Source organism: Tamandua tetradactyla, chromosome 3, assembly GCF_023851605.1.
Source record: "Tamandua tetradactyla isolate mTamTet1 chromosome 3, mTamTet1.pri, whole genome shotgun sequence".
NCBI lineage: Eukaryota > Metazoa > Chordata > Mammalia > Pilosa > Myrmecophagidae > Tamandua > Tamandua tetradactyla.
In genome coordinates, this window is record NC_135329.1 from 202587361 (window position 1) to 202613833 (window position 26473).

A 26473-nucleotide genomic window follows, 5' to 3' on the forward strand; every position below is an offset into this window, starting at 1 on the left:
AAATAGAATATAATCGCCTAAGTATAGTCTTAATTTCTATATATAATTACACTTTTATGAAATTACTGTATTAAGACTTCTTGATTTGGGGGCACAAAAGATCACCTCTGTATTTGACATATTGATAAGGAAAAGAAAAATGATTCAATTATAGAAAAGTTCAGACAATAGGATTAGTATTAAATTGATGCATACAACAATGGCAAAGCAAGATAAATGGAGACTTGCTCATTTGAGAAATTAATTTGATTTTTTGTTAGGGAAATATATAAAATATTTCTATAGGTAATTCACCATTTTTTCTTTCCTTTTCTATTCAGTTGACTCCCTATTTCCAGAAATGCAGTTTCTCATTGCCAGCCAAAGTCTATTGCCTTGAGAAAAGAAAAAAACTTTTGTAAGGGCCAAGACACATACACGTGTGATTCACTAAGACTCTCTCTGCGTCTTGAACGTCTGTTATACAGTCCGTATGTGAACCAAATTTTCATTCAAACTTTAAACTCCAAATTAAATATTTATATGAAAGGTGTCTGAGGGGATGTGCTCTTCCAGTACATAGTAGCGCAGTAACACAGATAATAAAAACTCTTGCTTTAGGCAGTTTTTGATTTAGTAGAAAAGCTCAACGGATCTGCTACAACTTCTAATCAATATGCAGCAGCAGCATAAAACCACCGACTCCTACATTTGGATTCCTCCTTGGAAAAGACCTATCTTTCCCCTAATTATTAGAAAATTCTTTACCAAATAGTAAGATCTTTTTTTTCCATATTGTATGAAGTAGAGCATTACAGCATTTAACCTGACCCACAACTGAACTTAAATTTGTTCTAAAGTAGATGCAGTCAACGGTTAAAATGACATCAGATGACATTGGGAACAAAACACCTAACACGTAAAATCCCTAAAATGGGCAAACAGACTAAGAAATGCAGTCTAGGGCTGAAGTTTTTAGGCATGAAGCACCTAAAGGCAGCAGCTCCTTGGTCTGCTGCCTTACTCAGTAACCCTGGGTATCGCCTTTGAGATAAGCAGCTCTCTCGCCGCCTGTGAACAACTCCAGGAGGTTGGAGCTCTGCAGTCTTATCTGACTCCCCCACGCAGCAGCTCCCGGGCTTGCGGCTGGCCTAAGGCCAGAGTCCCTCAGCCTCAACCAGGCCCCGGCAAAGGCGCCCGCTGGCCGCAGGGACGACGCTCTCGGCGTCCCGGGGCCACGCACCTCTTCACCCCACGCGGGGCCCCTCGAAAGCAGGCCGCTCTTTTGCTTTACATGCGGTAAGCGGCCAAATGTCATCTGTGGCACCAAGGAATATTATCTGCGGTTCTCACAAAGCTTGGAGGATGAGTGCAGGGGCCAACTCAACTCGGCGGCGGCGCTTCCCCTATAATCCTCTCTGGGTCTGGGCCCACCGCTCGCACGCGGTCGGAGGGCCCAACGGACTGCCGACGGCGGGCGCCTACAACCTGGGCATGCGCGTGGGCCAGGCCTCTCTCTTCACGGCCCTCCCCTGCTCCACCCCTGCCAGCCACGCCCCTTCTTGTCCCTTCCCTTCCCCGCAGGCTGCGGAGACCCGGAGCGCCCCGGATTGGGCGCCTGTGCGTGACGACGCATGCGCGCGAAGACGTGGGGACGCAAGGGGCCGTAGAGAGAGTGAGTTTCCGCGTCTGTTTGGCTCTACCTGCAGCGTCGGCTCGGCGCCGTCTTTCTTGCCTTTTACGCCGGCTGTGGGCACTGGCGACGGGTCAGGGTTGCGGGTAGCAGTCGGCACTTCCTGAGAGGCCAAGAGCGGGGCGGGGTAGGAGGCACAGCCTCCCCTTCCTGGTGCTTCTTGACAGGCCCAGGAGCGGGACGGGCGTTTCCTGGGGCGACTCAACCTGGGGTTCCCGGGTCCCCTCTAGTTTACCCGCAGCTCTGAGGCTAGCCCTCACGGCGAACGATGTCCAGAGGCTCTCGGATGGGACTGGCCCTGTGGGAATATTAGAGGGTACCTTTTTAAAAGGAAATTACAGCGACATGCTTCAGCAACACAGCTGTCGGTTTCAAACGCTCTCGGCACATTTACTTTATAGTTCTATGAACAACTGTATGATAGTCACAAACCTAACCTCAGTAGCGCTGCTTCTCTTAATAGTGGGTAGGAGATTGACCTAAGTAAATTACCTTAGGATGGATGTCTCCAAAAACGTATCACATGCTATTTGCTTTTTTCAACCAAGCATAAACTCGTTTTTGAAGACTCAGATTACTATCAAATGAATTATTGCGTGGCCATGATTCATGATTCAGTCATGGAGGTATGTAGGTCCCTTTGCAGTGCAGTTAATGACACGCAGACTTTTTTTTTTTTTTTAGTTCTCTGGGTTTCCTTTCTAAAAAGTCTAATGTTTTAGGTGTACGTCATTTTTTTTGGCTGTCATGTGTTGCTAGTCTGACTGGCTTGGGAAAGCAAGTAATCCTACAGTAGTTCTTAAAGCGTGGTAATAGGACTGCTAGCTTCAGTATCATCTCAGAACTTGTTAGAAATGCGTATTTGGGAGTCTTATCCTCGACTACTGAAATCAGAAATTAACAAGCTTTCCAGTTAGTCATAATGCTTCTGGGTGCTAAAATAAGAGAAATGCTGGCTTACTGATTAAGGACATCCACTGTGGAGTCAAACATAATGGAATAATTCCAGGGGAAGCATTTCTAAGATGTAGAGCTTTGGACAAGTTAAATATTACTTTATAGGACTGAGTATGCAATGAGAAATTGCATGAAAGAAGAGCCTGACGCCCGTATGCTTTAGAAGACAGACAGAGAGTAGTTTTTAAATGTTTGGCTTTCTGGTGTCTTGCTTTTGGCTTTGAATTTGATAAAACAGATAGGGTAGGTAACTTGCTGAAAGTAAGAGTTGAGAAGGCTTGTGGAACAGTAACTTGCATGCAAAAAATGAGGCTTGAAGTTTTTACCCTCATTTTTCTATCCCATATGTCATACAACTCCATGATAGCAAAAAAGACCTCCTATCCACTCCTCATACATCCATTTTCTGAAGGATCACGGGTGTTTAGTTAGATGTGTCCTCAAAAGACAGTGTTTTAGGTTGTCAGGTGCAGTGCTTTTTCACATTTCCCTTTCCTTTACAAGAGCCAGTGTAGGGGGAGAAAGAAATATTCAGGGTTTAAAGCAGCTGCACCAAAGCCTAGACTCATTCCAGGGTTGAGAAGGGTCAGTGTCACACCTTGGCATGAGCTGCATGCCACCTTGAGTAGAATGCACTTCTCCCCAGGCCAAGCCATGTCTCCTGGATATCGTTGGTGAGAACGTTTTGGAATAAGCACAGAGTCACTTTGAATTTCAGCTTCTGTACATAATTCTGCTAACCCTGTAGCCAAAGTTAGCAATGCTCCATCATAAAGTACTCATTCTTCAAAGACCCCGAACATTTTTTTTTGTTTTCCATGTATGAGAGGCAAATATATACCCTACTTTGAATTCTGCTTCTGCTGTGTATTGGTTGTGTCCATTAGAAAAGTTACCTTCTCCTAGTCTTAATTTCTGCTTTTATAAAGTAAGGGTCATGGCCTATGCCTTCATCAGGCCAGTAAATTAAGTGAAATAATGAACAAAATACATCCACCATGTGCTAGGCATCTAGTCTCAATAAATATTGTATACTGAGGAGGGGAAAAAGGTATTTATCTCCACAAGCCTAACTTATTTTCTCATAATGTTTTTATAAATGAGGTAATGTTATTACTTAACTGTACTACTTTTCTTTTTAAATAGTAAAAGATGCTGAAATGAGAATCCAGGCTTCACATTGTTGTGCGTGAAGCAAACACTTGGAGAAAGTTAAAACACTAAATGTGTTAGAAAAACACCAGCTTAAGTTTTATCATCACAACTGAGCAACTTTCATAAGTTGTTTTGGTTGTTTACTGGAAGGTTAAGGTCAGGAGATGATTAATATTTAAGTATCTTCAGTTAATTAATAGGGACACTGGTAAATAAGGAGATGCAATGATAGAGAAGATGAGAACTTACAGAAAATGTCCATCAAAGTATAAGAAAATGCTCTTAGCCCTGAAGTAGTCCATAATTTTCAGTATGGATATTTAATGATAGCAAATGAAGGTTTTAGATCCTATTGTTAAAAAAACAGCTATAAAAATCACTTACATGTATTCTGTGTATATAATATATTGCATATGATTATAGGAGCACAGAACATAGTTGAATAAATTCGAACTAGGTCATGATTTTATTTGGCAGTGTGTTATATGGGGTGGAGGGAGGACCAACTGTAAAAAGAAATAATGTGTGTGTTTATTTAAAGCTAGATACGTGCAAGTATATTTTTAAAAATTAACCATAAAAAAAGAGAGAAGAATCTTTAAAAAGACATTCCATTTTATGTTGCAGTTATAGTCATTTAAGCAGTGGTCATCAGACTTTTAGCAAGGAGTTCTCTTAAAATCTTACCTGTAAAGCTCAGGAGCTGAGAGGCGTTAGTGAAAGTGAGGTTAAAGGAACAGGGCCTTCCTGCTGGTGTGTGACTTGAAACTGTGGTGACACGGGGAATCTAGGATTCTAGGGAACACAGTGTGAAACCCCTCATCTGCAGGATGGAAACCCTCTATCCTGATGAGGTATAATGAAAAAGTAATGACGTTAAGAATTCTTCCAAGTGGGATTTCCAAACTTGTTCTGAAAGCCCAAGATTTTCAGCAATGTCAGCATGTGTGTATGACTTCTCATGCAAGGGTGTAAGTGATTATTAAAAAAAAAAAGATCTGGCCTGCAATCTGACCCATATTTAACAGGAACAGAGAGAATTCTATGCTTGTTTTTGAGAATTTATCTTAGTGATTTTTTTTAATCCCTCTAAGTTGTGACAGCTGTATCACTATTCAAAGCTATTTACTATTTTAACTGACTGTTGCTTAGCATTACAAATGACTCAGGGAAAAAGAAACAAGGAGTCAGTGGAAATACATTACTTGTGTTTACCATCCCTCCATTTTTTTGTTGTATGAAAGCAGCTGGTTTGCCTTTATACGATAAAGTGTTTTTTAATAGTTAGTTTTTCGTTAATAATGATCTTTCATAAGAAAAATAATTCAAATGCTAAGTATTTGTTAGATTGTTATTAACAGCGCTAGTGGAACTATTACACTGTTTCTTCAGGCACTGTGGAGGGTTTCCTGGTGACAGCTGGAGAGTGGGGGAGGGGCCACTTTCAATCAACCAGCTGCTCTGTACAGCATGATGATGGTGATATTTCAAAGTCTGTGGATAATTTTGGCCGCATTCAGAAAAGAAAATGTATCGCATTTCTGGATAGCAATAGATAGTGCTCAAAAGCCCTGTGGGATGTAGACATTGGCCAACAATATGTGCATTCAGGTTTGCATGTTGGTGTTTTTTACCATGTAGTTTCTTGGACATTGTTACATACACATCATAATTATAAAGCAGTAAAGCTGAGCTCCGTGGAGGGGTGGAGGGGGTAAGGCTCAGTACTTTGAAAAGAAGAAAGGAGAATGGAAAACAAATTTTGCTGGATTGTAATGTATTTTCACATAATATGCTACTTTGTTCTTCACAATGACCCCACAAAGTGGAATTCTCTTCATTTTATGAAAAAAGACAGAAACTCAGCAGAATTGATTATATGATTTGCCAAGCCGCACGTATTAGCAGGTGGTGGCATCAATGTTTGACCCCAGATCCTCTGTATTCAGCTCCAGGAATGTCATTTCTTAAACATCTACCTCTCTGTAGTGTTAACTTGCTTATACATTTTCAATACAAAGTCATAATACCAAAAGAGTTATGAATGAAATTTATATATGTTACAATGACTTCAATTTTATATAAATGATGTGTGTGTATGTGTGTGTGCCTGTGTTGACAGTTACTTTTGTGTTGTTTTTTACTTTAAGGAAAAAAGTCTCTTAGGTAGCATTGTGCGAGAAATTTTAAATTTTTTTGATGCCACAAATACCAAATACTTACAATTATGTGTATTGTAACGAATCAGTTTTGATTGTGAATCTAAAATTGAACAAATGAAGGAATAAGCATTCTGCATACAGCCCACGTATCATTTTCCTTCGTATGAAAATATTCAGGAATATTTCCTCTTTTTTCTTTCAAGGTATGTTAATTTTGTATTAATGAAGGACCTGTTGTCTTCTAAACTTCCAGCCTATAGCTTATATAGTCATCAAATGATGACTGAAAACAAATTTTGTTTCTGTGAGAGGGCCCTGCTGTTTTTGACTATGAGCTTTTAATGGTCATTTCATCTCCCTCCCCACTGCCCGCGGGTAATACCCAACCCCAGTATTTTCTTTCTTACTTTCTCTCTCCCCACAAACATGTACAAAATTCAAAAAACATATACAAAGCTTTGAAACTTGGTTTTATTATTTTCTGAAACACAATATGCACCTTTATTTATCGTCCTTTCATAGTTGTTCATCACAATATTATGTCGCTGTTGTGTCTCTGCTGTCTCAAGCAATGGTTTCCTAAAAGGACCATGATTTTCTCTTAGTAGATGCTTACTTATTAAATGAAAGAATGTAGACAGAGAGTTAAATCACATACTTCATACTAATTCTGTAGTTCCACATTTATTGTATTCTTCCTCTGGGCTCATGAAGAAATAACATGATGGTGTGTGTCTGATAGTAAATTGAATGTTGGTGAAAATGAAGGAATAAATCCCTCTATGGAGAAGCATAGGGAACTGGGGGCTATGAAACTGAAGAAGACTCTTAACTTGGAGGCTGTGAGACTGAAGAAGACTCTTAGTTTTCTTTATTGTGAGTGAATGAATCCAGATAGTTCACTGTTCTAAAGTCAGAAGTTTTCATCGAGTGATAACATTTTTTACTCTTATTTTCAGTGAAACACAGAAGCTGAAAGGTACAGTGTAGGAAATCACTGAAAGTATTCTTTGAAAACATCTACTTTGTATAAATACAGGACAAATTTTGAACCTCCTGTTTTTCCTTTTGAGATAACATTCTTCATCCACTGTCCAAGTTTACATATAAACTAAATATATAACCTTGAGAGGTCTTTGCCTTATTTATGCAGAAGTTGCTCTTCTACTCCTGTATCTGTTCACTCCTTCTTTCTTTGGGAGTTGCAGTCCTGTTGGAGACCTTATATAACCTCCATGTTTGGTTCTCCTGTGAGCTAGTGTTGTTCTCATTGAAAGAGGGACACTGCTGGGGCTCAGAGTAAACAGAACAGGGGCCTGCTTATCAGCCCTTTGCAAATGCTCTAGGGCCTGGGTAGGGGTTCTTTGATTATAAAAAACAGAAGATAAGTTGTTCAGATAATTTATTCAAGGACACGGAATCTATTGGAAGTGTATGGATAAGCTCAGAGAATCAGCAGAAAAGCCAGAGCACCAGACCTTGGTAAAGCTTGGCAGCTAGGTGACCTCTCAATGTTTGGATAGACCTACATAGATCTGGAAAGCTCCTCAAGTTACTGCTTTAAGGAGTATTATCTCCAGAAATCATTGGGCCTGGTGTCTTTGCACAAGTTCCAAATTCCAGCAAAAGGCTTATTCCAACTTTGGTCATTATTACCCTTGAATCAATTTAGGAAAGGGCACTTTGACAGCTCCCCTGCCCCCCCAAGAGCACATCCAAGGATGGGTTGTGAAATTCCTATTACTGAAAGAATGGGATATGGATGATCAACAGCCGGAAACCTCAAGTTGTTCCCTATCACCTAGCAGCTTGTGGATGACCCATGTTCTTTGTGAGAACATAAATATCTTCAAAGTCTGGCATGCTTTTCAAGCCCACTTGACTACTTGTGCTGGGAGAATTTCAGTTACATAAATAATTCACTAACAATTCTTACATGGAGAATTTAAATGGGTAGTGTAGCTATCATTTTTTCATTGACTTTAGATAGATAAATAAACCTGGCTGAGCAAATGAGAATGGAATTACTTAAATCTTCTTGAACATAAAGGTCTGGATTGGTGGCATTGCAGGTCCCTGCGTGGCTTGTGGTATAAGGACCTATGTCTGAAAGCTTGTCAGTCTGAGAACTTTAATGAGCCTCATTACACTAAAATGTGTGGTCTGTGAGAGAAGGAGCTGGCTTATGAGTGATACTGGAAATTATATGTAGTGATGGATCAGAATTGGAGTTGGCACTAATTCACCTAGCTGTGGAGCAAAAGTCAAGATTATATACAAAATCCAGTAGTTTCAGTTTTCAGCCATTATTTCTCATGTTTAAAGATAGTCTAATCATTTCTATTAACACTCTAACACTTGAAAAAGGAGGGGAAATTACGCATTTTGCCAGCTCACATGTTAACCTTTTTTCTCCTCTAAAATGGTGTCTCATTAAATTCTCAATCATCAGATAATCATTACAGAAACTCTTGTTTGAGATTTTATCATAAATTTTATTTTAATTAAAAAGTCATATTTGCTTTCCACATGCCCCATCGTACTGTCTAAAAATGTATGTGTAATTGATTATTACTAAAAGGGCAAGATCCTCATCAATAGATCGATACGTAAAAGAATAGTCAGACTACGTCTACGAAGTGTGAGTCATATGATGTAGATACAAAAAGGTAGAATCATAGAAAGCTCTGGAAAGTTCTCATTGGTGCTATGTTACAGAAAACGCTTTAAAACTATTTAATCTTAAGCCTTATATTCTTTACTTATAGAAATAGAAGCACTATCATTTCCCAACTAATGATTTTGTATATTTATATGTACAAGCTCTTTCTCTCTCTACATATATGCGCCATCTCATTTAATCCTTACATAAACCAAATGAGCCTGTGTCATCTCCTTTTACAGACGAGAAAACTGGAGATTAAATAATTTTCTTCAGGTCCTACTGCTGGCCTGGTTCAGTTCTTAAACCCAAGATCGTGCCCTCAACCATTGTCCTGTGCTGCATGCATTACTATTGCTAGCCCTGCATAGAATTTTGACAAAAAGCTTTGAGGCATTTCTTTTCCCAGAGCCTATATGTTTACTTCCAGTTCCCTGACAACTCCTTTATGTTCTAAAACTGTTCAGACGTGGTGTATTATCCATCATCTTGTGCTCCTGTTTGCGTAAAGGTGGTAACAACTCCTATATTGCCACAAAGTGCCCCGTGAAGCCTTTTGTCCTTTATGTCTTAGAGCAGCCTGACAGCTTTTCGTGTTGAGGTCAGCGAGATTGCTTTTTCATTTAACAAAGCTGAGTGTTGCTTCCTAGGTGAAGAATAATTAAATGCTTTTAAAGATGTATTTGATTAACAGGAAGCTGATCTGTGTAAATTAATTATAGCAGTAATGATGTCATAGCCTTGTCTTTTGTTATTAACCAGGTAATTGACCAGAAGTTTGGAAGCTTATCGTAAGTGACAGTTAGTAGTTTGACCTTGTATTCTGTCTAGAAGTGAAACATGCACAATGAATGTAAATGCACTTTGTTCATTGAGTTGCATGTGTTATCAGAGCATCTGATCTTGGGTTCTTATTTTTTATTCTTCCATTCCTTCTTTGCTGAAATTCATGGTCAAGGATTATACATTCAAACTCAGTATTATACATATTTCTCTTACTAAAGCATCCAACCAAACACAAATGTTTTCAGTGTCCTCAAATAATTATAGTCAAACATGAAACCTTGGGACATTTACGATATACGGTCAAGTAAACAAATGCCAAAATTTAATGAATCTTTGTTTTTAAATTCTTTTTGAGAGTAGGCAAACTAACTTTTGGTAGAGAAGACATAAAGGGTAAAAATAGGGATATATTTGATAGTTGGAGGAAAAATTTATCCCTTTGTTTTCTAAGTTGTCCAAGAGAATTAAGAACATGTGGAATTTTGAATTTGTGAATGACAAGAGCCTCTGACTTTGTTGAGTTTGGGTAAAGAACTGGATTGTAGTAGTAAGCCATGGGACTCAGAAAAATCAGAGGTGGGAAGTTAAAGTAATTGCTAACAACTGGCAATTCCTAGGTATTGGATTATCCTTCCTCTTCTACCCTTTACATTCTGCTGATATGGCTTCTGCTTCTAGAACATGATGTATGCATTCCTAGAAATCACTATGTTGTGCAAAATCATGAAATAAAAGACACAGGACTTATGGGGAAAATGAGAATAGAAGGATAACACTCAAAAGCTTCATCTGTAGCACGTTAAAAAAAAAGTTAGGAACCCGATGTAAATGGTAGTATGGTTTTACACCTGTTAAACAAATGTAAACAGTTGGCTAACGTTATTGGAATGCACTATACCAGAAATGTATTGGCTTTTATAAAGGGGGTTAATTAAGTTACGAGTTACAATTCTAAGGTCAGAAAAATGTCCAAATTAAGGCACCAACAAGAGGATGCCTTCTCAGGAATAAGGCACCTCTTGTCAGTCGGGAATGCACAGGGCCGATGTCTGCTGGTCCTTTGCTCTTGAGTTCCGTTGCTCTCAGCTTCTGATTTCAGTGGCCCTCCAAGCATCTGAGGGCCTCACTTAGCTTCTCTGAGGCAAACTCTTGGTTTCATCTCTTAGTTTAGCATCTCTAAACATCTGTGTCTCTTGGATTTAACCCTCTGCCCTCTGTGTCAGCTCTCAACAGATTCTGGCTAATCCTGGGGTAGCACCTGAGGTATTTCTGTCTACATCTCTAAAGGTTTGTGTCTATATCTGATCTCTGTATCGGCTCTCCCTCTCCATGAGCTCTTTTTTAGGACTCCAGTAAACTAATTAAGACCCATGTTGAATGGGCTGGGTCACATCTCCATCTAATCAAAAGGTCCCATCCACAATTGGGTGGGTTGCACTTCCACAGAAACAACCTAGTCAGAAGGTCTGCCCCCACAAGATTGAATTAGATTTGAAAGAACATGGATTTTCTGGGGTGTGTAACACTTTCAGACCAGCGCAATATATTACACTTATCTAAACTTTTTGGTATATTTAATGGAAGTCGCCTTCTGCCTTTTCTGAAGAAAGGGGTTTCTTTCTTTTAGCAGCTACTTGGGTTGAATTTATGAGTTAAGAATGTCTCCTCTTCATGCTAACTCTTGAACTTCAGTATTTCTCCCAGATTTAGGCAGGGAGAGGCCTGACTGCATTTCTAAGAGCAGTGCCATCTTGGTCTTTCTCATGTGGATGCACGCAGTGCTGGTTGGAGTCTGTAGGAAAGAGGGCTCTCACCCTACTTCTTTCCTGATGTTTTAATCCCTGAGAACCCCCAGACAAGGTGCCTTAAGAGGCCGTAGGCCCACATACGATTTTCTGAGTGCTCAGAGAAAACCTGAGATGGACAATAGTAAATAAATACAAGTAATTCTGTGTGCATAAAAGGGCTCCTATTTACTGCACAATCTTCTGTCAAACTTCACTGATATGGCCATGATAAAAAGAAATCTGGCATAGTTTTCGTGGAGTTATATTAATTATGTTTCACTTACTCATCCTTACTTGTCCTTTGAGGGTGAGACATTGTTGCCTCTGATTAAGTGTAGGGAATGATCAAAGCAACTTCCAGACTCCTTTGAAGCCAGGGACGGTGGTGTGTACTCTGTTTTTTTTGTCCGAGCCTAATAACTTGCCTATGGTAGCTGGTCAGCATGTTTTTTGTTAACTGATCAAGTTGGTGATCTTGTTAAGAGTTAGCCTATTCCAGAGGGGGATCCAAGATGGCGTCTTAGTAAGGTACATGCGTCTTAGTTCCTCCGACTCCAAATCAACTAATAGGTGAACAGAAACAGTACAAAACAACTCCCGGGGCTACAGCAGGGAATGGACACACAGCGTAACCAAGTCTGGGCTGGCTAGTCTGACTGCGAAACTCAGCTGCGGTGAGTGAGATCCCCGAGCGGCGGGCGATTTCCCGAGCAGCCGCAGCTGCGGCGGTCCGAGCTAATCCCTCCCTCCTTCCGGGGCTGACTGAGAGACTCGGAGAGACAAGCTTCCCAGCCAAGGCGGCCGGCACCACACTTTTGCGGGCGGCTTCGAGTCCGCGACTACAAGTCTCGGATCAGAGGGCTATCCAAAGTCTGGGCTGGCAAGTCTGATTCCGAGTCTTGGCTGCGGCGAGACCCCCGAGCGGCCGCAGCTGCGGCGGTCCGAGCTAATCCCTCCCTCCTTCCGGGGCTGGCTGAGAGACTCGGAGAGACAAGCTTCCCAGCCAAGGTGGCCGGCGCCACACTTTTGCGGGCGGCTTCGAGTCCGCGACTACAAGTCTCGGAACAGAGGGCTATCCAAAGTCTGGGCTGGCAAGTCTGATTCCGAGTCTTGGCTGCGGCGAGACCCCCGAGCGGCCGCAGCTGCGGCGGTCCGAGCTAATCCCTCCCTCCTTCCGGGGCTGGCTGAGAGACTCGGAGAGACAAGCTTCCCAGCCAAGGCGGCCGGCGCCACACTTTTGCGGGCGGCTTCGAGTCCGCGACTACAAGTCTCGGATCAGAGGGCTATCCAATCTGGGCTGGCAAGTCTGATTGCGAGACTTGGCTGCGGCGAGACCCCCGAGCGGCTGCAGCTGCGGCGGTCCGAGCTAATCCCTCCCTCCTTCCCGGGCCGGCTGAGAGTATCGGAGAAGTAAGTTCCCCAAGCCGAGGCAGGCGGCGCCCTTCTTTTGCGGGCGGCTTCGAGTCTCGGCTTTAAGTCCGCGGCTACGAGTCCCGGATCAGAGGGCTATCCAAAGTCTGGGCTGGCTAGACTGACTGCGAGACTCGGCTGCAGTGAGACCCCCGAGCGGCGTGCGATCTCCCGATCAGCGGCAGCTGCGGTGGTCCGAGCTACTCCCTCCCCCTTTTCCGGGCCGGCTGAGAGTATTGGAGAAGCAAGTTTCCCAAGCCGAGGCAGGTGGCACCCCTCTTTTGCGGGCGGCTTCGAGTCTCTGCTTCGAGTCCGCGGATACGAGTCTCAGATAGGAGGGCTATCCAAGCCGCGGAAGCCCCCCCCCACGGGAGGCTTCCTGGTCCGGTGGGGAATCCCCCAGGCCCGCTGCGGCCCGCAACCAGCCACAGGGTCCCCTCAAGCCGCGGCAGCTGACGCCCCCACCACGCGCGGCCCCTGAACCAACGGAGAGATTTGGATCCGAAAGCCCCAGGCCACGGAGATCGGTGACTGGGGGAGACCCATTCCAAACACTTGAGACAAACGTGTGCCACGTGCGCCACGTACTGGGCAAGATAAGAAAAACAGATCCCAGAGATTTCACAGAAAAATCTTACAACCTTGCTGGGTCCAACACCCAGAGAAATCTGAATAAATGCCCAGACGCCAGCAGCAGAAGATAACTGTCCACGCTCAAAAGATTGAGAATATGGCCCAGTCAAAGGAACAAACCAATAGCTCAAATGAGACACAAGAGCTGAGACAACTAATCCTGAATATACGAACAGAAATGGAAAACCTCTTCAAAAATGAAATCGATAAATTGAGGGAGGACATGAAGAGGACATGGGCTGAACATAAAGAAGAAATAGAAAAACTGAAAAAACAAATCGCAGAACTTATGGAAGTGAAGGATAAAGTAGCAAACATAGAAAAAATAATGGATAGTTACAATGATAGATTTAAAGAGACAGAAGATAGAATTAGTGATTTGGAGGATGGAACATCTGAATTCCAAAAAGAAACAGAAACTATAGGGAAAAGAATGGAGAAATTTGAACAGGGTATCAGGGAACTCAAGGACAATATGAACCGCACAAATATACGTGTTGTGGGTGTCCCAGAAGGAGAAGAGAAGGGAAAAGGAGGAGAAAAACTAATGGAAGAAATTTTCACTGAAAATTTCCCAACTCTTATGAAAGACCTAAAATTACAGATCCAAGAAGTGCAGCGCACCCCAAAGAGATTAGACCCAAATAGGCGTTCTCCAAGACACTTACTAGTTAGAATGTCAGTGGTCAATGAGAAAGAGAGGATCTTGAAAGCAGCAAGAGAAAAACAATCCATCACATACAAGGGAAACCCAATAAGACTATGTGTAGATTTCTCAGCAGAAACCATGGAAGCTAGAAGACAGTGGGATGATATATTTAAAATACTAGAAGAGAAAAACTGCCAACCAAGACTCCTATATCCAGCAAAACTATCCTTCAAAAATGAGGGAGAAATTAAAACATTCTCAGACAAAAAGTCACTGAAAGAATTCGTGACCAAGAGACCAGCTCTGCAAGAAATACTAAAGGGAGCATTAGAGTCAGATACAAAAAGACAGAAGAGAGAGATATGGAAAAGAGTGTAGAAAGAAGGAAAATCAGATATGATATACATAATACAAAAGGCAAAATGTTAGAGGAAAATATTATCCAAACAGTAATAACACTAAATGTCAATGGACTGAATTCCCCAATCAAAAGACATAGATTGGCAGAATGGATTAAAAAACAGGATCCTTCTATATGCTGTCTACAGGAAACACATCTTAGACCCAAAGATAAATATAGGTTGAAAGTGAAAGGTTGGGAAAAGATATTTCATGCAAATAACAACCAGAAAAGAGCAGGAGTGGCTATACTAATATCCAACAAATTAGACTTCAAATGTAAAGCAGTTAAAAGAGACAAAGAAGGACACTATATACTAATAAAAGGAACAATTAAACAAGAAGACATAACAATCATAAATATTTACGCACCGAACCAGAATGCCCCAAAATACGTGAGGAATACACTGCAAACACTGAAAAGGGAAATAGACTCATATACTATAATAGTTGGAGACTTCAACTCACCACTCTCATCAAGGGACAGAACATCTAGACAGAAGATCAACAAAGAAATAGAGAATCTGAATATTACTATAAATGAACTAGACTTAATAGACATTTATAGGACATTACATCCCACAACAGCAGGATACACCTTTTTCTCAAGTGCTCATGGATCATTCTCAAAAATAGACCATATGCTGGGTCACAAAGCAAGTCTTAACAAATTTAAAAAGATTGAAATCTTACACAACACTTTCTCGGACCATAAAGGAATGATGTTGGAAATCAATAATAGGCAGAGTGCCAGAAAATTCACAAATACGTGGAGGCTCAACAACACACTCCTAAACAACGAGTGGGTCAAAGAAGAAATTGCTAGAGAAATTAGCAAATACCTCGAGGCAAATGAAAATGAAAACACAACATATCAAAACTTATGGGATGCAGCAAAGGCAGTGCTAAGAGGGAAATTTATTGCTCTAAATGCCTATATCAGAAAAGAAGAAAAGGCAAAAATTCAGGAATTAACTATCCATTTGGAAGAACAGGAGAAAGAACAGCAAGCTAACCCCAAAGCAAGCAAAAGGAAAGAAATAACAAAGATTAGAGCACAAATAAATGAAATTGAAAACATGAAAACAATAGAGAAAATCAATAAGGCCAGAAGTTGGTTCTATGAGAAAATCAATAAGATTGATGGGCCCTTAGCAAGATTGACAAAAAGAAGAAGAGAGAGGATGCAAATAAATAAGATCAGAAATGGAAGAGGAGACATAACTACTGACCTCACAGAAATAAAGGAGGTAATAACAGGATACTATGAACAACTTTACGCTAATAAATACAACAATTTAGAGGAAATGGACGGGTTCCTGGAAAGACATGAACAACCAACTTTGACTCAAGAAGAGATAGATGATCTCAACAAACCAATCACAAGTAAAGAAATTGAATTAGTCATTCAAAAGCTTCCTAAAAAGAAAAGTCCAGGACCAGACGGCTTCACATGTGAATTCTATCAAACATTCCAGAAAGAATTAGTACCAACTCTCCTCAAACTCTTCAAAAAAATCGAAGTGGAGGGAAAACTACCTAACTCATTCTATGAAGCCAACATTACCCTCATACCAAAACCAGGCAAAGATATTACAAGAAAAGAAAACTACAGGCCGATCTCTCTAATGAATATTGATGCAAAAATCCTCAATAAAATTCTAGCAAATCGTATCCAACAACACATTAAAAGAATTATTCATCATGACCAAGTAGGATTCATCCCAGGTATGCAAGGATGGTTCAACATAAGAAAATCAATTAATGTAATACACCATATCAACAAATTAAAGCAGAAAAATCACATGATCATCTCAATTGATGCAGAGAAGGCATTTGACAAGATTCAACATCCTTTCCTTTTGAAAACACTTCGAAGGATAGGAATACAAGGGAACTTCCTTAAAATGATAGAGGGAATATATGAAAAACCCACAGCTAATATCATCCTTAATGGGGAAAAATTGAAAACGTTCCCCCTAAGATCAGGAACAAGACAAGGATGTCCACTATCACCACTATTATTCAACATTGTTTTGGAGGTTCTAGCCAGAGCAATTAGACAAGAAAAAGAAATACAAGGCATCAAAATTGGAAAGGAAGAAGTAAAACTATCACTGTTTGCAGATGATATGATACTATACGTCGAAAACCCGGAAAAATCCACAACAAAACTACTAGAGCTAATAAATGAGTACAGCAAAGTAGCAGGTTACAAGATCAACATTCAAAAATCTGTAGCATTTCTATACACTAGCAATGAACAAGCGGAGGGGGAAATCAAGAAACGAATCCCATTTACAATTGCAACTAAAAGAATAAAATACCTAGGAATAAATTTAACTAAAGAGACAAAAGACCTATACAAAGAAAACTACAAAAAACTGCTAAAAGAAATCACAGAAGACCTAAACAGATGGAAGGGCATACCGTGTTCATGGATTGGAAGACTAAATATAGTTAAGATGTCAATCCTACCTAAATTGATTTACAGATTCAATGCAATACCAATCAAAATCCCAACAACTTATTTTTCAGAAATAGAAAAACCAATAAGCAAATTTATCTGGAAGGGCAGGGTGCCCCGAATTGCTAAAAACATCTTGAGGAAAAAAAACGAAGCTGGAGGTCTTGCGCTGCCAGACTTTAAGGCATATTATGAAGCCACAGTGGTCAAAACAGCATGGTATTGGCATAAAGATAGATATATCGACCAATGGAATCGAATAGAGTGCTCAGATATAGACCCTCTCATCTATGGTCATTTGATCTTTGATAAGGGAGTCAAGCCAACTCACCTGGGACAGAACAGTCTCTTCAATAAATGGTGCCTAGAGAACTGGAAAACCATATGCAAAAGAATGAAAGAAGACCCATATCTCACACCCTATACAAAAGTTAACTCAAAATGGATCAAAGATCTAAACATTAGGTCTAAGACCATAGAACAGTTAGAGGAAAATGTAGGGAGATATCTTATGAATCTTACAATTGGAGGCGGTTTTATGGACCTTACACCTAAAGCAAGAGCACTGAAGAAGGAAATAAATAAATGGGAACTCCTCAAAATTAAACACTTTTGTGCATCAAAGAACTTCATCAAGAAAGTAGAAAGACAGCCTACACAATGGGAATCAATATTTGGAAACGACATATCAGATAAAGGTCTAGTATCCAGAATTTATAATGAGATTGTTCAACTCAACAACAAAAAGATAGCCAACCCAATTACAAAATGGGAAAAAGACTTGAATAGACACCTCTCAGAGGAGGAAATACAAATGGCCAAAAGACACATGAAGAGATGCTCAATGTCCCTGGCCATTAGAGAAATGCAAATCAAAACCACAATGAGATATCATCTCACACCCACCAGAATGGCCATTATCAACAAAACAGAAAATGACAAGTGCTGGAGAGGGTGCGGAGAAAGAGGCACACTTATCCACTGTTGGTGGGAATGTCAAATGGTGCAACCACTGTGGAAAGCAGTTTGGCGGTTCCTCAAAAAGCTGAATATAGAATTGCCATACGATCCAGCACTACCATTGCTGGGAATCTACTCAAAGGAATTAAGGGCAAAAACTCAAACAGACATTTGCACACCAATGTTTATAGCAGCGTTATTTACAATTGCAAAGAGATGGAAACAGCCAAAATGTCCATCAACAGACGAGTGGCTAAACAAACTGTGGTATATACGTACGATGGAATATTATGCAGCGTTAAGACAGGATAAACTTATGAAGCATGTAATAACATGGATGGACCTAGAGAACATTATGCTGAGTGAGTCTAGCCAAAAGCTAAAAGACAAATACTGTATGGTCCCAATGATGTGAATCGACACTCGAGAATAAACTTGGAATATGTCATTGGTAACAGAGTTCAGCAGGAGTTAGAAACAGGGTAAGATAATGGGTAATCGGAGCTGATGGAATACAGACGGTGCAATAGGACTAGATACAAAAACTCAAAAATGGACAGTACAATAATACCTAATTGTAAAGTAATCATGTTAAAATACTGAACGAAGCTGCATCCGAGCTATAGGTTTTTGTTTTGTTTTGTTTTGTTTGTTTTGTTCTTATTATTATTACTTTTATTTTTTTTCTCTATATTAACATTCTATATTTTTTTCTGTTATAATGCTAGTTCTTCTAAACCGATGCAAATGTACTAAGAAACGATGATCATGCATCTATGTGATGATGTTAAGAATTACTGATTGCATATGTAGAATGGTATGACGTCTAAAAAAAAAAAATGGTCAGCACAATACTGCCTAATTGTAATGTAATTATCTTGGAACGCTGAATGAAGCTGCATCTGATCTATTGTTTTTTTGTTTGTTTGTTTTGTTTTTTTTTTCTCTCTTATATATTTTTGTACTTTTTATTTTTATTTGTGTTTTCTCTCTGTGTTATCACTTTATTTCTTTTTCTGTTGTAGTGCTATTTCTTTCTCTAAATCGATGCATATGTACTGAGAAATGATGACCATACACCTATGTGATGATATTAAGAATTACTGATTGCATATGTAGAATGGATTGATTTCTATTGTTGTGTTAGTTAATTTTTTTAATTAATAAAAAAAAAAAAAAAAACCAAAAAAAAAAAAAAAAAAAAGAGTTAGCCTATTCCAGGCTAGGAAGAAGCAAAACTTTTCTTTCTTCTACCAAGAAGAATTCACACATCTCTTTCTGTCTCTCTCTGTATGTCCCTATGTCTATTTCTCCATCTGTATTTCTACCTCCCCTTGGATATGTGTGGGTTTGGGAGAGGGGGGAAGGAGTGGCGAACATTAGTCTGAAGACTAAGATCTTCTGGGCTTCACATGCTGCAAAGCGATTTGATGATGCAACTCACCCTAAAGAAATAGACTTTTCAAGAGATAGATGATCTTGGACATGCAGGACCCCAAAACTAGACACAGAACCTGATGAGCAGAACCAGGACAGCTGGCAGGAGCAGAGGAGAAAGTACTGCCTCACTGGGGAATAGACTCTCACTGCTTTTTTGGCCTTCTTTGCATTTTTTTTTACCTGAAGTTTTCAAATTATTCAGGGACTTTGTGCAAGGACCACCTATATATTGTTCATGACTACCAAAGCCTAGTTTTCTAGTGTCTTAGAATTGATGAATTTTGAAGCTTAATTTCTTTGCTCTGTGTAATTTAATTAAACTGACACTGACACACACGCACATCTTTTTGTTGTTGCTTTTTTGGTTAAAATTGTTTACAGCGTTTCCCAAATCTGCAGTTCCCTTCCTGAGTCTTTTGTCTTTACCTGAAATCAGAATGTCATTTCTTTGGATTTTTCATCCTTAGCCTATATTCAGGGGGTAGGAAAATAGACTTCTGAACCGTGAAACTCTTCCTTGTCACTAACTCCAACACATCCTTTAGGACCATGCTAATCTCCACCTCAGGCTAACTTGTGTATCTCTGGTGTGGGCTCCCTCTGTCATTATGTTTAGAACATGCATGACATTGGTTGGTTTACTTCCTTAGTAAAAGGTGACCTTAAAAGATGAGGACTGTGTTTCAGTCTTGGATTTGGTACGGTGCAGGCAACTTTTAAAAGCTAAAATTTTTGCAAAAATATTCAGGCAACTGATTTCTAGCTGTATGGAATTTGGGATAGAAGATAATCTATACTTGCGTTTTTAAACTTCCCTGTTGATATTTAAAATATTTGAAGAAAACCCCATCTAATATATTAATATAGAATATTTCTTTGAAAAAAATGGAGGAGGTAAAGAATCCTGACCAGCAGTCTGAGTAGAAACCATTATAAATATCTTCACACTATCTTTTGTAAGCCTTTCATTAGGTTGCAAATTCATCTGTAAGGAAGACAGATTGTATTTTCAAGGCATATTCATCAGAGAAAGCATGCCCATCCATTAAATGGTCCATTAGGATTTGGAATAAAATTTCTATTTTAAAATGTAAAATAGGTAGGTTGTAAACCAGAGTCCTGGATATTATTCTGGAAGACATTGAAAATGAGTGTTTCTGTTAGAATAGAGGTAGGATATACATAATGTAAGCTCAGCTTTAAGAGAATATGTCTTATTAATGTCTTGATTCTTAGTTGATGGGTTTTCATGTAAAGTTCCTTTTATATTTTAGGTCCAGCTGTCTATATACTTCCCTGGATTCCTAAAACGTGACCATCGCTGGGTTGTTTTCCTGATATCTAACCATGCAGCGAAGAACAAGAACGATAAATACTGGGCTTATTTTGCTCCTTTCTCAAATCTTCCATGTTGGGATCCACAATATTCCTCCTGTCACCCTGGCAGTTTTGGCTCTGAACGTCTGGTTCTTCCTGAATCCTCTAAAGCCATTGTATGAGTCCTGCATTAGTGTGGAGAAGTGTTACCAACAGAAGGACTGGCAGCGGTTAGTGCTTTCCCCCTTTCACCATGCAGATGATTGGCATTTGTATTTCAATATGGCATCCATGCTATGGAAAGGAATAAATCTGGAAAGAAGATTGGGCAGTAGATGGTTTGTCTACATAATTGCCACATTCTCCCTTCTCACCGGGGTGGTATACCTGCTTTTAGAATTCGCTCTTGCAGAATTTATGGATGAACCTGACTTCAGAAGGAGCTGTGCTGTAGGCTTCTCAGGTAAGGCAGATTAATTTCTGACAGAGCTTGCCTGAAGACAGCAGGAAAGGTGTGGCTGCTGTTGTTTCATGAAGCAGGAATCTCTACTTGGTAAGGAGACTAAATTGCAAGTGGTCAAGGGCTGCTGGGGCCCTTTGGAAGATAGGTTGATTGGAGTACAGAAGGAATACAAATTTTGCTATTCCACGTTATCCTGTATCATTGACTTTTGGACAATCTGGAGTAAGTCCTAGTTGAAGGTAGTTGTGTAGAGAAATAGAATACTGGAAATATATCTTGGCCCCATCAGGATGGAGCTAGGAAGAAAGCAACAGGTGAATTTGTAATAGGAAATTCTCAAAAAAGATAAGTATGCTTCTCAATAACTCCATTAAAATAAATGCACTACACATTACCCATAGCATGCTCACCATGTTTTAGGAACCACTAAGTGATGTCAATCTGCATCACTCATCCTATTTAATTCATATAATAGGCCCAAAGAGAGCTAGCATTTTTTCGATTTTGTTGATGAAGAAGCTAACATCCAGAGATGTGAGACAATTTGCTCCAGATCACAGAGCTAGTGAATGGTAGAGCTGGGATTTAAACTCGGTCTGTATGATTTTAACCATGAGATTCATTGCCTTTCACTTTTTTCCCCTCATTGGTTCTTTTTTAACATAAATTCCATGGGGCTGAAATGGCCCTCAGGATTTAAATTAGGTGTTCTAAAAATTAAAGGGTGAAGGGAAGGAGGAAAATAGTCCTCATGCACAAGTAAATCCAATTCCTCTATTCTACTTTCCTGCCATCCTTCCCCGTCCTCTCTACCTTGGTGAGGCATGGCTTCATACCCTCTCGTCGATAGATCTACCACAGAGGTTATAAAAGTGTACACTGCTAGCGTTTTATCCCCATTTTATATGTTACATATTTAATAGCATATTGAAAGTGTGAACTTCCAGGTTAAGGAACAACAAAGAAATAATTGCCTTGGACTTGCCTTTTTACTGAATGCTGGGTTGAAGAATTGAAAGGAATAGAATATGTTTCAAAGCAAAATTTGGATGTAGCTGAATGATCATTTTTACTTTTAGTTAATTTTCTTTACAAATGTAAATTCTTTGGTTTCTTTCCACATTTGCATTGTTGATGTTTATATGCTCTTTATTCTCTTTTAGGAGTTTTGTTTGCTTTGAAAGTTCTTAGCAACTATTATTGCCCTGGGGGATTTGTCAACATTTTTGGCGTTCCAGTATCCAACAGATTTGCTTGCTGGGCAGAACTTTTCGCTATTCATTTCTTCTCACCAGGGTAAGTGTTTCCATTACAGGATAAAAATGGAGAACTTAATATTCCATCATTAGGTGGCTTTCAAGCTTCATGTACCCTAGAAAAACATGTTCTTAAATCTAATTCATTCCTGTTAAGATTGAGTCTTAATCCTATTACTTGAGTCCTTTATAAATGGAATGAATATAGAAAGAGAGAGAGAGACAGAGACAGAGACGGACACACTGAAGCAGGAAGCTGAAATCAACAAAACCCAGAAGAGAAGGGAAGAACCAGATGCTGCCATATGCCTTGCCATGTGGCAGAGGAGCCAAGGATCACTGGCAGCCAGTCTTCAGGAAGAAAGTATCGCCTTGATGATGCCTTGATTTGGACATATTCCCAAACTCTAATCATAAGTGAATAAGTTCCCATTGTTTAAGCTGAACCATTTCGTGGTATTTGCTTGGAGCAGCCTTGGAAACTAAAACATGTAGAAGAAATATTGTAATAATAATGAGGTAACAAATTGATTTTTACAACAAGGTTTATTCTTTAACTCTAAGGCCAGAATCTAGTTTAATGGCTTTAATGTGAGACATTCCTGGATTTAAATCTTCTCAGCCACTTAGCCATGTCATTTGGGGGCCCTTGTCTTATTTGTGTTTCAGTTTCCTCCTTTTTTATGTAGAAATAAGAGAATCTAATATGCAGAATTGAGGATCATTATTAACTGGCTAATCAGTTTTTAAATTCTATTAACAGTCCAAAGAGGCATGTAGAAACCTTGTAATTATGACATGAACTATGAAAATGGAAACTACAGGGTATGCTAGTGCAATGCCTTTATGCTGTGAATTGTCTTGTTTTAGTATTCTTTAAAAAAAACTTGACTCGCAATCCAATTGCATCAAATGGATCAGCTCTGGATGGTTTTGAGGAAGCTCTGGCCCTGTGTTCTCCATCCTGCCCTCATGCCACTGTGGCTGCTTCAGAGGTTCTCCATGAAACCCTAGGGCTCCAAGGAACCAAATTTGAGAACCACTGATCTAGCTGAATCTTTCCTTTACAGATGAAGGCATGGAAATTCAGGGAGGTTAAGGAAGGGGCTCATCACATCGCTAGTGGAGACTTTGCACTAGGTCGGATTCAGGCCTGATTCCCACGTGTGCTGTTCTTTTCCTGTTTTTTTTCTTTCTTTGCTTTCTGTCTAGAAAAATGAGGAGGAATTGTGCTATTTTCCCACCTCTTCCACCAGCTTCACTTCACTTAATCTGTATAATACAACCAGAAATACATGGTGTGCTTGTTTATTTTTACTGTGGGGACCTGGATATTGTTTGGAGATGGAGCGGACTCAGGAAGAAGCAAGAAGGATTTTTTTACTGAGATTCTTTTCAGGCGGGAGTTTTTATTTTGGTTTGGGTTTGTGTGTCTAGGTTGGGAGTTGTATTTTATTAGAGAGTATTCTCATTGGGCTATGTGCCAGCCCACTGACCTTAAGTCCTTCTTTAATGCTAATCTGGCATCATGGGCAGCCATTGCCAGCTGGTCTCTAAAGGGTGGTGAAGTGGCCACTGAACACCACTCATTTGCAACTGCATTGTATCTTGTGACAGTTTAGCGAAGAAAGCCTAACACAGTCTTCAAAGTTTTCTTTGATAAAAGGTCCAGTCATGTCTGTCCCTTATCTGAACAGCTTTCTCTATACCTTGCCACTCGCAACCCCCTTGACTTGCTTGATGTGACTTGGTTCTCCAGGAAGACAGGAGACTTGTTTGTGACAGATAGCACCCAACATTGATATGAAAATCACTCCCTCTGGTACTTGAACTTTCCTTCTATAGTGAATCCATTGAATAGTGGTGCCTTTAATATTCTCAAGCAACTATTTCTGAAAGATCTCATCATGCCTTTTGTGTTTTTAAGGGTCTCCCCCTTTTCCATGGAAAAAGCACGGTTGAGGTTTTATGTAATATGCATATTCTGTGTGGAGGAGCCTGACATTTTGAGCCAGGAAACTAAATAAAAATTTCTGTCTGTGAAGTTTGAAAGACTAAATCTTTTGGTTTTTAGAGTTTGACTACTTTGAATGATAAACTTTTTTTTTTGAATAAAGTTTTTGGATAACCTTCTAATATCCAGGCATCCACTTATGCATGTGTGCAAATAAAGACCAAGCTGCACTGGGGCCCAGGAAACCTGAGAAGCAGCGCTTCTTTAAGCTGGATCTTGGAAGAATGGGAGAAAGCAGAGCTCTCTTTGCCCTGCATTGTTATTCTCCCAGTGGTTGTCAATTAGAATTTTCATTGAGGAAACACCATAAATCTTTAGAACAAAGTCTGCCTTTATTATGGGACTGTCTGAGCTGCCCTTGGGAAGAAAAAAATCTGTGGAAAAAAATAAATATTTTGTTGAAATCAGTAATTTCCCCTGTTTAGGGAGTTTTATGAAGCAAAGGATCTCTAAACAGCCAGGCCTTAGGCACTATGGGGGGGTGTGGATGTGACTGCCACAGTCAGGAGAGCACATTTATTTGCATGGTGCTCCTGCTTTTCCCAGGAGTGAGTGTACTTTATTTCAGGGATTGCTTTGCCTCACGGCCGGCCTTCTTTTCATTTCCCTTGAGGTCTTGGGACCCTGGCAGGTGGTTGTGTTTGACGAGGCGCGGCACTGAGGTAGCACAGGAAGGCTGACCAGCCATGAGGCTCTAGGAGGGAGGTGTGTTGGCTCCCTCATAGGCTGGGCACTAGCCCCTTCCTACTTCACGTACAATCTTTTGCCAGTTTTTACTTTCTAGCCCAAATTACGAACCTCTGTCGTTTCCCCCATGAGCCTTAGGCTATGTAGTCAGGAAACTGCAACTTAGAGAAAGTGATGTTAATCAGGGTACCACAGCCATTCAGTGACCACCTTGGATGAAATGTGGTCAAGTGTAAGTGGACCTCTGCTCAGTTACTAGCTGTGTGATCTCAGACAAATCATATAATCTCTCTAAGCCTCGTTGTCCTCATCTGTAAAATGGGAATATCCCTTATCCTTCTTGTTCCATAAGTCAGTTTTAAGTAATCAAAGAGGTAATTCATATGAAAGTGTTTTAGATGAATATAAACACTAAGAGTAGGCAGTTCTCACTGAAAGGAATCATACTTGATTTCTTTTTTCTTTCTAAAATTGATAAAATAATCTAGTTATTTAATTTTGTTTGCTGGAATTCTATGCATGCTGCACTACCTGCCGCCGCCCCCACCTTGCCTCTGCTTGGCTTTTCCATCATGAATGACAGCAGTCTAAAATGTCCATGAGCTACTCTTGAACACATATTAAGCAGGCCATAACTGCCTTGGGAGATTTTTTAGTTTAACATTATAGTATCGCAATTCTGAAAACATTAGCGCTTTGGCTTCGGATACTGCTTCACTGCTAGTGTTTCACATGAGTAATTACTTTGACCCTGTGAAAAACTTCTTGATTAGGTTGACCAGATAAGAGAAAAAAGTAGATTTAATTATATTCCACTTGTTCCAATTTTTTTATTATAAAAATTTTCCAACATAAAGAATATTTAAAAGAAAAACAAAGTTGCTGAACTTTTGAAAGTTACAAACATTGCACTTCTTTGCACTTAGGAATTTTAGCATGTGTCTCCTAAAAATGAGGATGTCCTGCTATATAACCACTTTATTGTTGGCTTACCAGAAGTAAATTAATAGAAAGTTCCTAGTGTCATCTAGTAAGCAGTCCATGTTCAAATTTCCCTAGTTTTCAAAATGACTATTTTCTACAGGGGGCAGAGTGACTAGGAACCAATCAAGGTTCAAGCATTGCATTTGAATATTATATTTGTTTGTTCTCTTTTACTCTAGGACAGTTCTTTCCAACCTTCTCTATTTTTCCATGACATTGACATCTTGAAAAGACCCATTTTCCAGATTTGTTTGCTTGTTTCATTGTGGTGTTGTTTAACTTGTCCATCTAGTACCTGCCTTTCTGTAAGCTGGAAGTTAGCTTAACTTATTTTTTTGGCAAAAATACTTTATAAGGGTATTGCCATTCACTCGTTTTTGTATCACATCAGGAAGTACATAATACTTGTCCTTCTATTAGGAATTATGTTTGATCACTTAATTGAGGTGATGATATAGTAGATGTACCCTATTTTATGGGTACAGTTTTCCTTTTGCAATCAGAAAGTAATCTATAGGTGATGCTTGCACATGATGATAGTTCATTCCCAGTAACTGTTTCCCTTATGGTTTTATTATCCATTGGTGATGATCCTTGTCTGAATTTGTTCTTT

The 26473-nt window shown here is 39.8% G+C and overlaps 1 protein-coding gene across 3 annotated transcripts in view; it reads left to right on the top strand.

Moving 5' to 3' along the window:
- Positions 1-1539: 1539 nt before the first annotated feature.
- Positions 1540-26473, top strand: part of RHBDD1 (rhomboid domain containing 1) — a 175223-nt gene continuing 150289 nt past the window's right edge. For all 3 annotated transcript variants that reach the window (XM_077155328.1, XM_077155331.1, XM_077155329.1), the window contains exons 1-3: positions 1540-1654; positions 20414-20919; positions 22083-22215. In XM_077155328.1, the coding sequence (XP_077011443.1) occupies positions 20487-20919; positions 22083-22215 (566 nt within the window). In that variant the 5' untranslated portion in view covers positions 1540-1654; positions 20414-20486. The remainder of the gene's footprint in view (positions 1655-20413; positions 20920-22082; positions 22216-26473) is intronic.